This window comes from Manduca sexta, chromosome 11 (assembly GCF_014839805.1).
Source record: "Manduca sexta isolate Smith_Timp_Sample1 chromosome 11, JHU_Msex_v1.0, whole genome shotgun sequence".
NCBI lineage: Eukaryota > Metazoa > Arthropoda > Insecta > Lepidoptera > Sphingidae > Manduca > Manduca sexta.
In genome coordinates, this window is record NC_051125.1 from 945,183 (window position 1) to 959,632 (window position 14,450).

The 14,450-nt window shown below is 34.9% G+C and overlaps 1 protein-coding gene across 2 annotated transcripts; it reads right to left on the reverse strand.

Moving 5' to 3' along the window:
• Positions 1-1,308: 1,308 nt before the first annotated feature.
• On the reverse strand, positions 1,309-13,828 carry LOC115447211. 2 transcript variants are annotated; one of them, XM_037437599.1, is made up of 5 exons: positions 13,152-13,828; positions 9,168-9,255; positions 3,812-3,964; positions 2,939-3,098; positions 1,309-1,905 (listed from the first exon to the last, which is right to left on the reverse strand). In XM_037437599.1, the coding sequence occupies exons 1-5, from the start codon at positions 13,157-13,159 to the stop codon at positions 1,820-1,822; spliced, it is 495 nt and encodes a 164-aa protein (XP_037293496.1). In that variant the 5' UTR covers positions 13,160-13,828; the 3' UTR covers positions 1,309-1,819. The 2 variants fall into 2 exon arrangements, with proteins under 2 accessions (XP_037293496.1, XP_037293497.1); XM_037437600.1 differs by lacking the exon at positions 13,152-13,828 and adding an exon at positions 12,968-13,143.
• Positions 13,829-14,450: the final 622 nt, after the last annotated feature.

Sequence of the window (14,450 nt, forward strand, 5' to 3'; positions counted from 1 at the left end):
AAAGAAATCAGCATATATTGTAGGAGGTAAATAATGCTAATATTTCAATGGACGTACGTCCTTTAACAACGAATATTAATCCATAATTCATTTTTCATTAAAATTTTTAGAACCTTTAAAGGCAGAGTCTTATATTGATAGAATACATGACTAATAACTGGAATTCATAAACGTCCTAATGGCTTACGTCCAATTCCTAGAAACCATATATGGGCTTCGGAATATTTACCGTCCTTTATTGAGTTCTTTAAAATTGGTATAAAGTTACTATTAGACACGAACATGACAATATTGTAATATGATTTTATTCAACAGCATTTCTGTGTGAAATCCGTCTGGTATATACTATTATATTATAAACTTTGCGTTCTATCAAAGGTCTGATATTATTTAAGTTTGAAACATGAAACTAGAACAGGTTTTGTTTGTAGGTTTATTAACCGCAAAACTACATTTTTTATGGACTCTATAGCATTTTTTTATAATATAATTTTCTTCCGACCTTTCGAAGACTACAGCCTTCATGGTCGCGGGGCGGACTCGGACCACGAAGGATGCAAAGTCTTCGAAACGTTGGGAAAAAATGATTATATAAACCGTGATAGAATCTGTAAAATGATTTTATTTTAATGTCTAACATTTGCAAAACTGTAGCAAACATATAAGCTATTATAAGTTGTAAAGCTAGTAGAATAATTAAATAACGCAATATTTTGTCCAATATGTGAATTTGTGAGTGGATCTGCATTTTGTGTGCAAACTATCGATCAATTATATACGCTTTAAATGTTACGATTGTTTACGGCGATTGACATTAATTTTATAGAAATATTTTGATGTCTGTGACAGTTGTACAACGCTTTGTTAAACGCATTATTTAAATAATAAAATGACGTTATAGACAAAACTGGATTTCATTTTTAATTCTTTTATTCCCTTAGTTAGAAATACTGAGCCTAGTGATGATTCAATTAATGAGCAGTGGTTGTCAAATTGAAACAAAATGGCGGCTGCAAATTGGCGGTAATTCTTTTTTGTATTTCTCTATGAAACTGACATTTGCTGCGACTCAATTGCGAAACTAAACAATAGTTGATTGATACTGTTGAGTAGTTTCCAGTTTAACAATTTCTTCATCATCAGGAGTCCTTGACACACACAACGTTCATTTCATTCAGGTACATTACGTTCACGTTCATTCAGGTATTAAAATAGATATTTAAATATAGGTACTACATAAAAATTCTGGAATCATGTAAAGGAAGAAGAATTTTTGCATAAGCTTCCCTTCATAATAAAAACATAGACTAAATATAACTTAATTTTTATTGGCAACATTGTATACAATGCATGTTTCACTTCACAAAAGCAACACACCAATATTTGATTAATATGTTTATAAATAATTTAGAACTCAGTCTATTCATATCTTTTTGATCGATATAAGCAAGAAACAGAAAGAACACTGGCAGTATATTTTTTTTACATATTTTTTTTTACCGATGCAATTGACTTATAAATTTTCAGCATAATATTAACAAAGTAGTGACCTGCATAGTAAAAATACCATAATGAATGTATGAATTAGATTTTATAAAAATTCTGTTTTAAAAATTGAATCAATGCCCGGGACCAAGAATAGCCCTTTAACAACGAACTAAAAATACCTGTATTGGCTGGTTGGGACAAAACGGTCTTAAAAATGTCCATCACCTTGCGATCTTTATCTTGCTCTACTCTACGCAAATCTTTATCAAAATCTGTTTAATCAATACATAGGTTTTACCATACATCGTAAAACCACAATAAATACAGCATTTCAAATAGGTATAGCGCTCTCTCCGTACGTCATCTTCATAATCCTGTAGAAGCTGTTGATCATCGTCAAGTAATACAGGGAGTACACTGAAACAAAATAAGTTTAATAACATCACGCTTCTGCCCTTTTAAGAGTAGATACCTCTACCTACCAGTGGCGAAGAGTCTAGTTTTTGAAAAGGTAACCCGATGAAAAAAAAGTGCCTTAGTTAACATATCGCAACCAATTACCAGAAAAAAAAAACATAGATAATCGTAAACCGGCTTCCCTTTTAGGTGTAAAAGGGAAGCCGGCAGGAATCGGGTTGTATGGACGCTTCGCCACTGCTACCTACTCTTGAAAGGGCAGAAGCAACCTAAGTTAGCTAAATGTAACAACTACATTTTGCTAACTTAAGTATCAGGTAATTGGGGGGAGAGGTTTTGCAATTATTGGGCATTATTTCAGACGCCGGACTGGTAAGCAGAAAAAACAATTTCACCCGGAGAACAAATCTGTGAGGTCAGCTTGGTAGTTCTACTGTAGTATAAAAGCGGCGATAGCCTAGTTGGGTGTGGAACGGACTGCCAAGACCAATGTCCGCAGGTTCAAAACCCAAGGGCACACACCTTTGACTTTTCTAAAAATCATGTGTGTATTCTTTGTGAATTTATCGTTCGCTTTAACGGTGAAGGAAAACATCGTGAGGAAACCTGCACATCTGAGAAGTTCTCTATAGGAATTTCGAAGGTGTGTGAAGTCTACCAATCCGCACTAGGCCAGCGTGGGGGACTAAGACCTAATCCCTCTCAATAGTAGAGGAGGCCCGTGTTCAGCAGTGGGCAAGTATATAATACAGGGCTGATATTATTATATACAACAGAGGCAGTTAGATTTCTAAATTATAATAAACTTTAAAAGAAAGTTTCTTCATGAAATGTAGAAGGAACAGCTTCAGTAAAATCCAAAAGAACAAATATCGGGTTATCGTCTCTTTTCCGGTGACATTCTATCTAGACTCTAATCTATTTACTATTGGGTGCAGTATGGTATAAAAATATCAAACTAACTATAACTATAACTGAGACTGCCAACAAGTAATTAATTTAAAATAAAATTTCTGTACAGATTGATACTCACGCGCACCAGCCACCAAAGCAAGAATAACTAAGGCGATGTTCCCCGGCACTTTGAGGAACTCTTCCATCCTGAAGACGCAAGACACGATAGCCACTACGAAGATACACAGGATGAACATCGAGTTAAACACTATGGATAACTGCAGTTTGCTGGACCGCTTCTGAAAAAAAAGATTCTATAATAGGGTAGTAGATTTTATATCAAATACAATTATCAAGAATGTATATCATCTAAAATGTAGCGGTGAAGGAATTTTATAAGGCCATTTAATAATAAATCTATATATTAATACATGAAGCAAAAGAATATGCCCCTTTTTACAAAGATTACGCGGACAAAGTATTAAATTTTGTTGAAGTTTATATGGAGAAGGAGTGCAGAAAGTTTATAACTTTATACAATATGCATTAAAAAAACTGAGGAGAGATTAATTATCTATAGTCTTAAATGTCTTTAGTCTTACTGAATGTTAAATATAATCATAATGTGAAACATCTATATATTAATACGTGAAGAGAAAACGTTGTATAAGTACCTTCTTAAGCAAATTGCGCGCAAAAAAGAGTGTGATATTTGGTACCGTTAAGGTTCATAATAGAGAACGAGTGCACAAAAATAAATAATAAATTTTACGGTTAAATTTTGACCACTGGACAACTCCTAGTAACTTATAAATATTTGGCATTTGGCGAAAGAGGTAATTGTCAAATAACAGTAAAAGCAAACTGTGACGTCACTGAGTGTCATCGGCCATAAGACTGCTCGTCAGAAAGAGATGGCGGGATAATTGCACCACGCTAACACTTTTGCTCAGAGCAATACTTTTGGTAATAAGTGACGTCGAGGTAGATTTATGATAATTAGGGCACTCACGAGACAGATGCCAACCAGCGCCACAACGTTGCATATGGCGGACAGCGATGAGAACATCACCATGCTCATGGAGATGAGATTGTCTTCCGGCTCTCGCTCCCTGTGGCGCGGTAGGTTCCACGCCCCCGCTATTATGTTCGCTAAGCATGCCAACTGGAATTATAAATAATGTTTATTTTTATTACGTTAAAAACAGGTTATAAGGACTAAATTACAAGATCTTTATAGATACATTGTAGCTAGTGTAACTACTGGACATAATAAGACTTATCTCATGTCTCAGAATGGCGAGCGCAATGGAATACCGAACAATACGGTGTAATTTAAGGTGTTGGTGTTTCTACTGTTTATAAGCGGTCGTATCGCTTACCATCAGGCGCACGACAAGCTCGTCTCGTCATTCAAAGTAATAAAAAATACATGTATAAAACGAATATCGGATATGTCGTAACGATGAGGTGGTCCCCTCAATGTCATTATAATTGGTTATCATTATATTTGTGTTGCAATAGGTATGTTATTTTACACTGGCGCCGGTCTAATATTAAGCACAATCCTCTGATTATACTTGAGGAGTAGCATTCCCTACGATATGAACAGGCGCGTCTCATAATGTCCATATTCCCCATATTAAGCATATTTATACGGCTAAATGTGCATGCTTTGCAGACGGCACGCGCGTCACGTCTTCGTCCATTTGAATTTATTAGAATTACGCACGTCTGAGAAAATGTGGAACAATAGAATTACTGGGTCAACCACCTTTGTACAGCTGTGTTATTTATTACTATAAAGCTTTATTTCTTTACAAGATTTGCTGGTGGTAGGGTATATTTCATATCCGCCCGGATAGCGACCGCCGTACATAAGATGTTAAAGTCCGCCATGTTTACTAGCAATATATATAAAATGGTTTGTGCCTATCAGAAAATGATTGTGCTCAGGAGTTTGCAGACTATTTTAGCTCCGTTTATGGGCAAGACGACCCTTTGTTGGACGCAGAGACTGCCGCGCTTGGGGGTCCCGAGCGAGGTGCGCGTGTACACGTAGGGCAATTCTCGCCTAAAGACGTTCGCGCTGCACTTGCGCGCCTTAAGCCAAAGCATTCGGTGGGACCAGACGGAATTTCCCCCTACGTTGTAAAAGACTGCAGAATGTCGCTGGTTGACCCTCTTTGTCACTTATTCAACCTCTGTCTTAAAGAGCGTATATACCCGGATGGTTGGAAAATAACCAGAGTGACCCCGGTTCCTAAAGGTACTCCTAGTTCGGACGTAAGTGGATATAGACCTGTAGCGGTATTATCTACATTCGCTAAAGTGTTCGAATCGGCATTATCTGCATGCATAACTCCACAGGTGAGCGCGCATCTTAGTGATGCACAGCACGGATTTCGAGTTGGTCGCAGCACAAATTCTAACCTCATGTGCTTAATGAACCACGCGTCGCCAGTGCTCGATTCCATAGAAGGTGCACAGTTAGACATCGCCTATTTTGACTTTCAAAAGGCTTTCGATAGCGTAAACAACGACATTCTTCTATCTAAACTTGCAATGATTGGCTTTACCCCAGATCTACTGCAGTTTTTCGCAAGTTATTTAAGGAGCCGTATGCAATATGTGGAATATGGTGGTTGCATCTCACGCTTATACCGTACTCGATCGGGTGTTAGTCAGGGAAGCAACCTTGGCCCATTAGAATTTATCATAATGATAAACGACCTACCGGATGTGATAAAAACGCGGGTTGCTTACTCTTTGCTGACGACCTTAAACTTTTCTGCGTATCAATGACAAGAGTGACTGTGGCCGTTTACAGAAAGATATTGATTTGGTGGCAGAATGGAGTCAAAAGAACAGGCTGTTTTTTAATGTCACCAAATGCAATGTTATGTCTTGTTCGCGTGCGACCTTGCCTTTGCACTACCAGTATCAGATGGACGGGACACCCATGCCTCGTGTTACATCTGTTAAAGACCTAGGTGTAAGGGTCACTAAAGATTTAATCTTTCGAGAGCACATTCTACAGGTGTGCTCTAAAGCATATAGGAACTTGGGCTTTATAATGCGAGAAAGCAGGGATTTTAAGAATTTAGCAGCTGTGAAGGGCTTATATAACACGTTGGTCAGGAGCCAGCTGGAGACAAGTGCTATTATCTGGAACCCCATGAGGTTAAATATAGCCTCATGGTGGAAAAGATACAAAACAAATTCACCCGTTACCTGTATATGAAACAGTACGGAGTCTATCCTTTTTACCCGCTTATGTATCCGTCCCTATTTGTCCTAGGTATGGTCGGCTACTACAAATTAGAAGTTAGGCGTAACGTAGCGCTAGCCAAATATGTATTTGAGGTTTTCCGAGGTACACAAAATAATCCATCAGTGTTGGCTTCATTGCGTCTGATTGTCCCGAACCCAAGGTTGCGAATCAAAGTAAGAGAGAAGCTGCTCGAAGTCCCGTCGACTCGCACTAAGACTGCTCAATTCGCTCCAGTGCTAAGAGCCATAAACATAATTAATGAAGTTGCGCGGAACATAGATATCTTTAATTGTACACTGGCGGAATTCATAAGGGTAACTATAGAAACTCTAATCAATAATGTATCGACCATAATGAAATAACTATGCATAACTATTTGTATCTGAATTGGCTATATGACAATGTAAATATAATCGCATTGGGTGTAACTCCTGTAAGATTATATTTAATAAATAAATAAATAAATAAATATCTCTTCGTTACATTACTTATATACTGGGTAAATGATTGCTATGTTAGAAAAGCAAGATTAGGGTCGATTACTTACAGAATTAAGTGGAGAATGCTTACAAAGTAGTTGGTTCGGTACGGATTCAGTTTATCACTCGGGGGGTCTTATTGTTTTCTTGTAATTAGTGGATATGATATACATTAATGACAACTCAATCACATATAGAGCTATACCCTCATATTAATATTCTAGTGAGAGAAAGACTTCGGCCAATACATAATCGCTATTCTATGCATAAGCATTGTATTTGGTTCTTAGACAATTTTTTAAACTTTTTCACTAACATCTGGACTATGGCGAACTATAACTGATATAGTTGCATATCGGAAAATATAGGCACATTTAAAACAACATGTCAAACTAAAGTAAGTTTATTCTAAATGAATGGTTGTGATTTTGCTCGATATAATTCAAAGGGTACGTTTATTATACTGATATATGGTTCATACTACAACTGTGATTATGAATTCATTCAATATTCTAGTAACTGTAAACTAATGAACAGTTTCATGTCGGGCAGTTTGGTCAATTAGTTACTATCAACAGTTATTAAAGGAATAAGTTTAAGCAACAGTCAGTGTACTAGTACCTGTATAATTATCACTATGTTTAAACTATAAAGCTATCATCGAATGCCTAGTGGCACTGGCTTTACCAATAGTATTGTCGCACATATAACTAACACACGAATGAAACCTGTAAGGAGTGACTAAATGATAAATACACCATTCATAAATGCATGTGTTACGAAATAATATCAAGATAAATAACATGCACAAGGTAAAATAAATAACAAAAACAATCCAACTAATTGGTAATAATTGGATAAACGAATGACGTCAAAATAATTGTAGAACTAAGATTTAAAAATATTAACATGCGTTTTCCTGGTGCTAGTATAAAGTTATTAATTACCTTCATTATGAACTGTATAATAATTGCTAGATTTAATAACCGTTCTGCCCGGTAGATGTTTCCAATACCAACCTTAGATAAAGAAAATTGAATATTTCCCTTATAGTGTTCATCTACGATATATAGTTTGTATGCGAAATATAAATTTAATTCAATTTATTCAAATTGTGGTATCAGTTAGTGAGTGATTATAGAGAAATTAATTTTATTGCTCTAGACTTATATTTTGCGGCATCATAATATCGCAGTTGATTACATATTCATACAATATTTACATGATATATGTATAACGTAACTTCATTCTTCATATTAGAATAATAAACAGCGTAAATATATTCTTTTATAAGTTTTTTCTTCCGTAAAAGTTTAATTTAAATAAATTTTGAAATATTTAACGCATTCTTACATAATATATATCCTTTCCCTGAATTTGGTTATGAATATAACAGAAGTAGAAATGGTAAGACGCCATGTCAATTATATTATGATAATGTTGGCAGAAGCGGATATGGCAGCAGAGATGTAATTATAAATGGTTTATTTCAAATCAAGAAACATCATTTCAGAACAATTTCATTTGATAAGAAAAGTAATTTTGCTTCCTTTTACCCTAAATCAAAAGATATTCTTATATTAGTTCAATGACTGCTGTATTAAATGGTACCACCGGCAATGAGAATTAAATACATTTTATTCATAATTGATTGAAAAAAAAATACTGCTACCTTTTTCTTAAAAATATAATACGGTCATATAGTAATGCAAATATGCCACCAAGATGCAGATATTTAATATATGAAAATGAAATTGAGGAGTACTTTTGATAAATTTCAAATTGTTCCTGAAGAAATAAATAAATAAAAAAAAATGTCTCATGATCATTACAATTAACAAGATTTAAGTAAATTTGATTTAAAAGTTATTGTATTAAACAGCTAATGTAAATAGTACTCATTTTATTACCATTTATTCGAGCATAGATTAGACTTTTGTATTTAATCGGCTTATACATTTATATGACGAATAACATTTAGGTGCTCAGAAGTTGTAAAACAGTCACTCCTACAAACTTTCTTTGTTATATTTTGGGGTTTATTCCCACACATTGTCCTTCAAAATCCGTCCCTGTCTTAAGTTATTGATGCCAATGGCGCACCGCACTGCCTAGTTACAATAAACAAAGTTTTTCGGATACTTGGGGAGAATTATAGCAGAATATAAATTACTTACGCCTTTATTATTCTGTTTTCGTATCATATTAGTATTCAGGTAATTTGATTATAAGTATCTCTTCCTTCGGGATTATGTTTTCGAAAATATTGTAATATTATAGACATGAAATATTAATGTGCTGTGTTCTAAATAAGAAGTGGTGTAAGAATTGATTATACTTTACCGAAATTTATTTTTTGGTTTCTAGACCACTTTTAATGTCGAGCAACTAAAAATACTTTGCTAAAAAATTCAACATTGAATAACAATAAGATATCATAAAAAAAAAGAAATGTAAACAAATTATAATATTTTATTATGACTTAAAATGGTGATTATATATTATGAATGAGGATGAGTGAAAGGAGTAAATAGATATGTTTTTAAAAGTATCTTTCTCCTTCCTCATGGTGTGGGAATAAAATTAGGTTCGCGTAACTTTCTAGATATACTCACAGTGGACAACACGCATAATATGATACACCCAGACTCCAGGGAGAGGCACACGCAGCATCTTCGCATCAACGGCAACGGCATGGCTTTGCTGGAAATAAAAAAATATACATATTATTAACAAAACACAATAGCTTTTTTTCTTGGGGAAACTACTTGATCGATACTAATATTTAAGTACGCGTTTTTGTGCAAGTTAGACATAATATATCGGTTTTACGTCGGGAAAAAATTATAAAATTCGTTAAATAATTATAAATCAATGATTTTTTACTAATTAAAACCCCATGTCGGTTCCATCATCAATCTAAACAGTTTTCGGATCCTCGAACGTAAACCTACAGACAGAATTTCTTCCACCTCATATTTTAAGCAAAATTCGCGGGGAATACCTAATGGATAAAACACCTTAATGATAATTAAATGTCTTTGTTACACTTCTAGAGAATATGCACTGAATAAGCATGAACTGATTAATAAAAAGATAATGAAATAAGGTTTTCGAGACAGGCAAATTAATGACTTATTTCGCTTAAATATTTGATGACGATGAGGTCTGTTGCCCAGCAATGGGATAGCCAAAGTTTGAGATCATTCAAAATAGCCTCATAAAGAAGTAGTAATAACATCGGCGATGTAACTGATCTTCAGGTCGATATCTTATGAATTCATTATTCGTAAAGCATACATATTTACAAGATTGAATTGAATATCTGTCTTGGCGAAAAATACGCCAAGAGTTAGCATATGGGCAGCTAAACTCGGTGCGAAGTAGATGGACTCGTTGCATTTCTGTCTACGCTCATAGAGATGAACGTATGACTCAAAAATACATTAATCCGTTCGAGATAGGCAATGAAGCGTGTCGCCCCAATTATGTGGTAAACGATATTGTAATAGATCGACCCAATGTTCAACCCCACTATACGTTAAACGCCCCACGAATGTATTGAAAGGATGCCTTTTTAAAGGGGATGGAAACATGAATCCACTGCACCTGATAGTAAGTGGAATGCCGTCCAGATAGAACATTGATGGATGAGAGATGGCTATGCCTCGCCAGTCGATATAATTATGCCGGCCTGTATTTTGACTCTTACTTAAAAGCAGAAAGATAGGACGAGACTACAGTGGTGAAAGGTGCAATTTTTATAAAGCGTACCCGACACAACATATAGGTACTAATATGCTTAAATGTGGTTTGTAAACCGTTCTAATGATAATAAGATACATCAATTCTATATAAAGGGAAGCCGACAGGAATCAGGATACATGGATCTCTCGCTAATGCTCTGTAACATTGTTTTCTACGTTTATATTTAATTGTGAAAACACGACAAGCGTAAATGAAAGTTCTACATAAAAATTTCGAAGGTGAATGCTTCTGCGTTACGTTAGCGTGGTCCACCAAACCCTCGTAGTAGTATAGGTACCCAGCACTGGGACTGTACAATACAGAACTAATATTATATCTACTTCTCCACCAAACTGTTCATCAAGTGTTTAGTAAAACATACGGTCTTCCATCAGTTGATTTACAATTATATCTCCAGTCTATTTCTGTTGACATCGGCCGTGGGATGTATATATAAGTGGAATAACGCTATGACACAAAATATTCATATTACACGCATTTTCGTGTCAATTGAAAAGTATGGTGTTACGGGAATTGTGACTTTATTAATAATTCTATAGGGTGTGTTTTACGTTGGCGCCGCGCGGCAGAATCGTGGCGACTGCCCTACTCATTTTACGACTATATATTAAGATATGTTATCCTAATATATTTGTTTCCATAGTTTCAGCCGGTCATGGTCATTGGTAGGATACGCAACTTTAACATATAAATTTCGCCGGTCAAGATTTTCTTTAGGAATTTAGATAAAATATATTTTAATACCAGACCGGGTTCTGTGGCGTACCTAGGCCTATGTCCAGCAGTGGACTGTAACGTGCTGATAAAGATATTTTCTAGGTTATATTATAGACGTTTTTTCCCGAGCTGATTTTTATGGAATAAAGGGCAGAACTACTAGCAACACTTCCTATGGATGAATGGATTATAATTAACATGAAAATCTAAAAAACTAAAAATAATAGGACCTACATCTGAGTTTCTTGGTGCGTATACAGAGATCAGTAGATTTTTTTTAAAGATTGGTAGATTCTTTATTTGCTTCGATCGTTTATGAAGTTGGAATCTAAATAGACAATAAATTAACTTAAACTCCTTTATATCCGAAAAGCGTACAGTTCTTAAGAATTACAGCCTTGAAGGGGGAGGCGGGCGAGAGAGTGCATCATCCTCGGATCTTCGCGTTTAGAGGGCCTCGCGCTTAGACAAAGGTCTTCGCGCGATTTTAAACCTTATTTTTAAGTCCTCAGCCAGTTTACCAACACATCGTAAGCATCTTACCGACGACATTGTTAAAACTGGGGATTTTTTTTACGCTCTTGCCGGGGTGCGCGCTGGCAAGAGACCCAAAAAATGCATCGAAAAGATCCAACGCCCTAAACCTCGCGATGGTTAAGACCGCCACTGATTTTTAGATACGCAAATCAATGTAGGTACCTTTCTAGATATCCCTTATCAATTCAATTTAATGGGCTAACGTGTATAGGTTTATTTACCACCGCATTATCACCTTATCAATACTTCATGCATTCTGAAAAGCTTGGCCTGAAGTAGCTTTATTAAACTAATTCCGTGGCCTAATATTGCCTGCGAATAAGGTGTTTGATTATATTTGATTTCGTGCATTTTTTTATATGTAACAGTAATTAGTACAAAAAGAAATCCTTCTGTGTATTAAAATTCGATAAGAAATGCGGCAATAATTCAAAATTCAGATATTGCTATGTGCGAGCACGTAGCAACAATTGAAGGAGTGGTTGTGGAGTGGGGATATCGCTGTATCTCTTTCTTTCGCACGCATCATAATATCCGCTGACGTCACATCTAAGTATTTCGTCTCTTTTCAGTTTTTATGACACTCACCCCACTACCAAATTTCAATGGCTTATAACTTGTGGATTGTTCATCAGATTTCAATTATTTCTTTAGAATTTACACGACGTAAAAATTTTATAAAAGTTATAAAAAGAAGTCAAATACCGTATTAGATAGCTGTGTCCCAGTTAGGTCTGTTATCTATAACCCGAAGAATTGACCCAAAAATCTTAAGAATGTCATGCAAGTTAGTGCGACGAAAAACTCACATAGAAAAAAAGATAAAACAGTCGATCAGTTGGCAAATTGGATAGCAAAAATATGTATAGAAATGTCTTATACAATACTAGCGACCCGCCCCGGCTTCGCACGGGTGCAATGCTGATACTAAATACACTACTGAAAAATTGTGAACGTTGTATATAAAAACATAGCGGCCCGCTCTGGCTTCGCACGGGTATAACATAACAAAATAACAGTATTTCTCCACTATTTAATGGATGTTATTATACATATAAACCTTCCTCTTGAATCACTCTATCTATTAAAAAAAACCGCATCAAAATCCGTGGCGTAGTTTTAAAGATTTAAGCATACAAAGGGACAGAGAAAGCGACTTTGTTTTATACTATGTAGTGATATCTTGTTTTTGTAGAGCCAATAATATTACTGCAAATTGTCTTTGGGAAAAATATTATTTTCATCATAATTAGTTGATTTTAATAATCTTCTTAGGGTAAGGCTCTTAAAACACTATGGAATTCAATTTATAATTCGAAATAATGGCTAGCTAATTTAAAAAATATGAAAATTAATACTTTCAATATATTATATACAAGTTCTCTATACCAACCTTAAAAAAATATTATTCTTCTAATATACCAACATTACAAATTCGTTATTTTTTCCCACGACATAGTAAACAATGTATTTATGTATGTATTGTCAATATTATGTTCTGTAGAAAAAGTATTCGTTCAAGGGCAGACTAGATTTTTATCTTAATTGGCCATTCATTACAGACGTACACGACATACCTTCTCATTTATATTACACGAACGAAGCGGTTTTTGAAAATAACTTTGGTATTTAGGTCGATGATTTCCACGAAAAAATAAGACACTTCTAATAAACCATTTTATTTGCTGGTCATTTGAAATATTTAAAAAGAATTCACTATTTCACGAAATCACGATTTTAAACTTGGAACAACAACTAATGTAAGTATTTAAAAATATAAACACGTCCTAATGTTTGTACAAGTGTTCATTTGAGTATCCATTCGTTCCCAGTGTTCACTCATTCGGTCACTGATCTATTTACATACGGTTTAATTATATCAAATTGATGCATTGTAGTTTGTACGTTTATTTTTAGTCAAAACGTACGACCAGAATGTTCGTTATCGTGTTTATATCAATTCATAAAATAGTAAACATCGGGTAAATTCGACACATGCGTTTTCATTTTTTGCACCATCATTACAAAGTTCACCTTGAATTGTATGATTGTTTTATATAAACAATACTAATAATTATTTTTATTCACAAAATAACGTCTGTTATTAACTCACTGGCACTTTATAAAAATAAAATATTTGAATTTCGAATTCGTTTTCTTTTTATTTTGTGTTAGACGGGCGTATTTGGCGCGGCGTTCCGTGATCAACTAGCGCTGTGGCGCTTCCTACATCCGTCTGGCCGCTGGCGTCTGCTGATGAACGCCCATGGCCTTGTACTGGCGACTGCGGAGACACGAGCGCTGCAGTGCTTCATTTTATTAATTAATTTTGCAGTTGATTACTTTTGATTGGCTTATCAATTTTTAGGGGTCATACCTACGATAAGAGGTGCATTATTGTTAATTGAAAATTTTCATTAGACCAGTTGAAGTTTTAAGGATTTAAGTGACCACTTCCATGCATATTACAACGCCTTTATATCAGAAGAATATTCTAACACAAGCAATGTTGTTGATCTCTCAAGAAAAGAATGGAACTTAGAAGTGCTAAGCAATTTTCATAGGAACTGAAGTGACAAATCATTGCGTTGAAGTACATACAGATTTCGAAATTATGTAGGTAAGTACATCATTATTTTTTAAACATAATTAATCATAATTTACATCTAGTAAGATGACCACTAATTATTGTCGTTTGTAAATGTTTTTTAACTATTTATTTGGTAAGCATACATTATTATTCGCAAATTCAGTATCCGTTTGTTGTAGCCCCACGCAACAGTTGCCGGTATAAAACAACAGCATTTTTTTCTTATGGCGGGAAAAAAAGAAATCCAGATTCTACAATTCTTTAACATTTATATTTAATTCGGTCA

Excerpts from the sequence above, each read along its gene's own strand:
- LOC115447211 (XM_037437599.1), bottom strand. Across the intron at positions 3,965-9,167 it reads TATTATGCGTGTTGTCCACT|TTGGCATGCTTAGCGAACAT; the intron begins GTGAGTATATCT and ends TTATAATTCCAG. Across the intron at positions 1,906-2,938 it reads TGCTTTGGTGGCTGGTGCGC|TGTACTCCCTGTATTACTTG; the intron begins GTGAGTATCAAT and ends ATTTTGTTTCAG.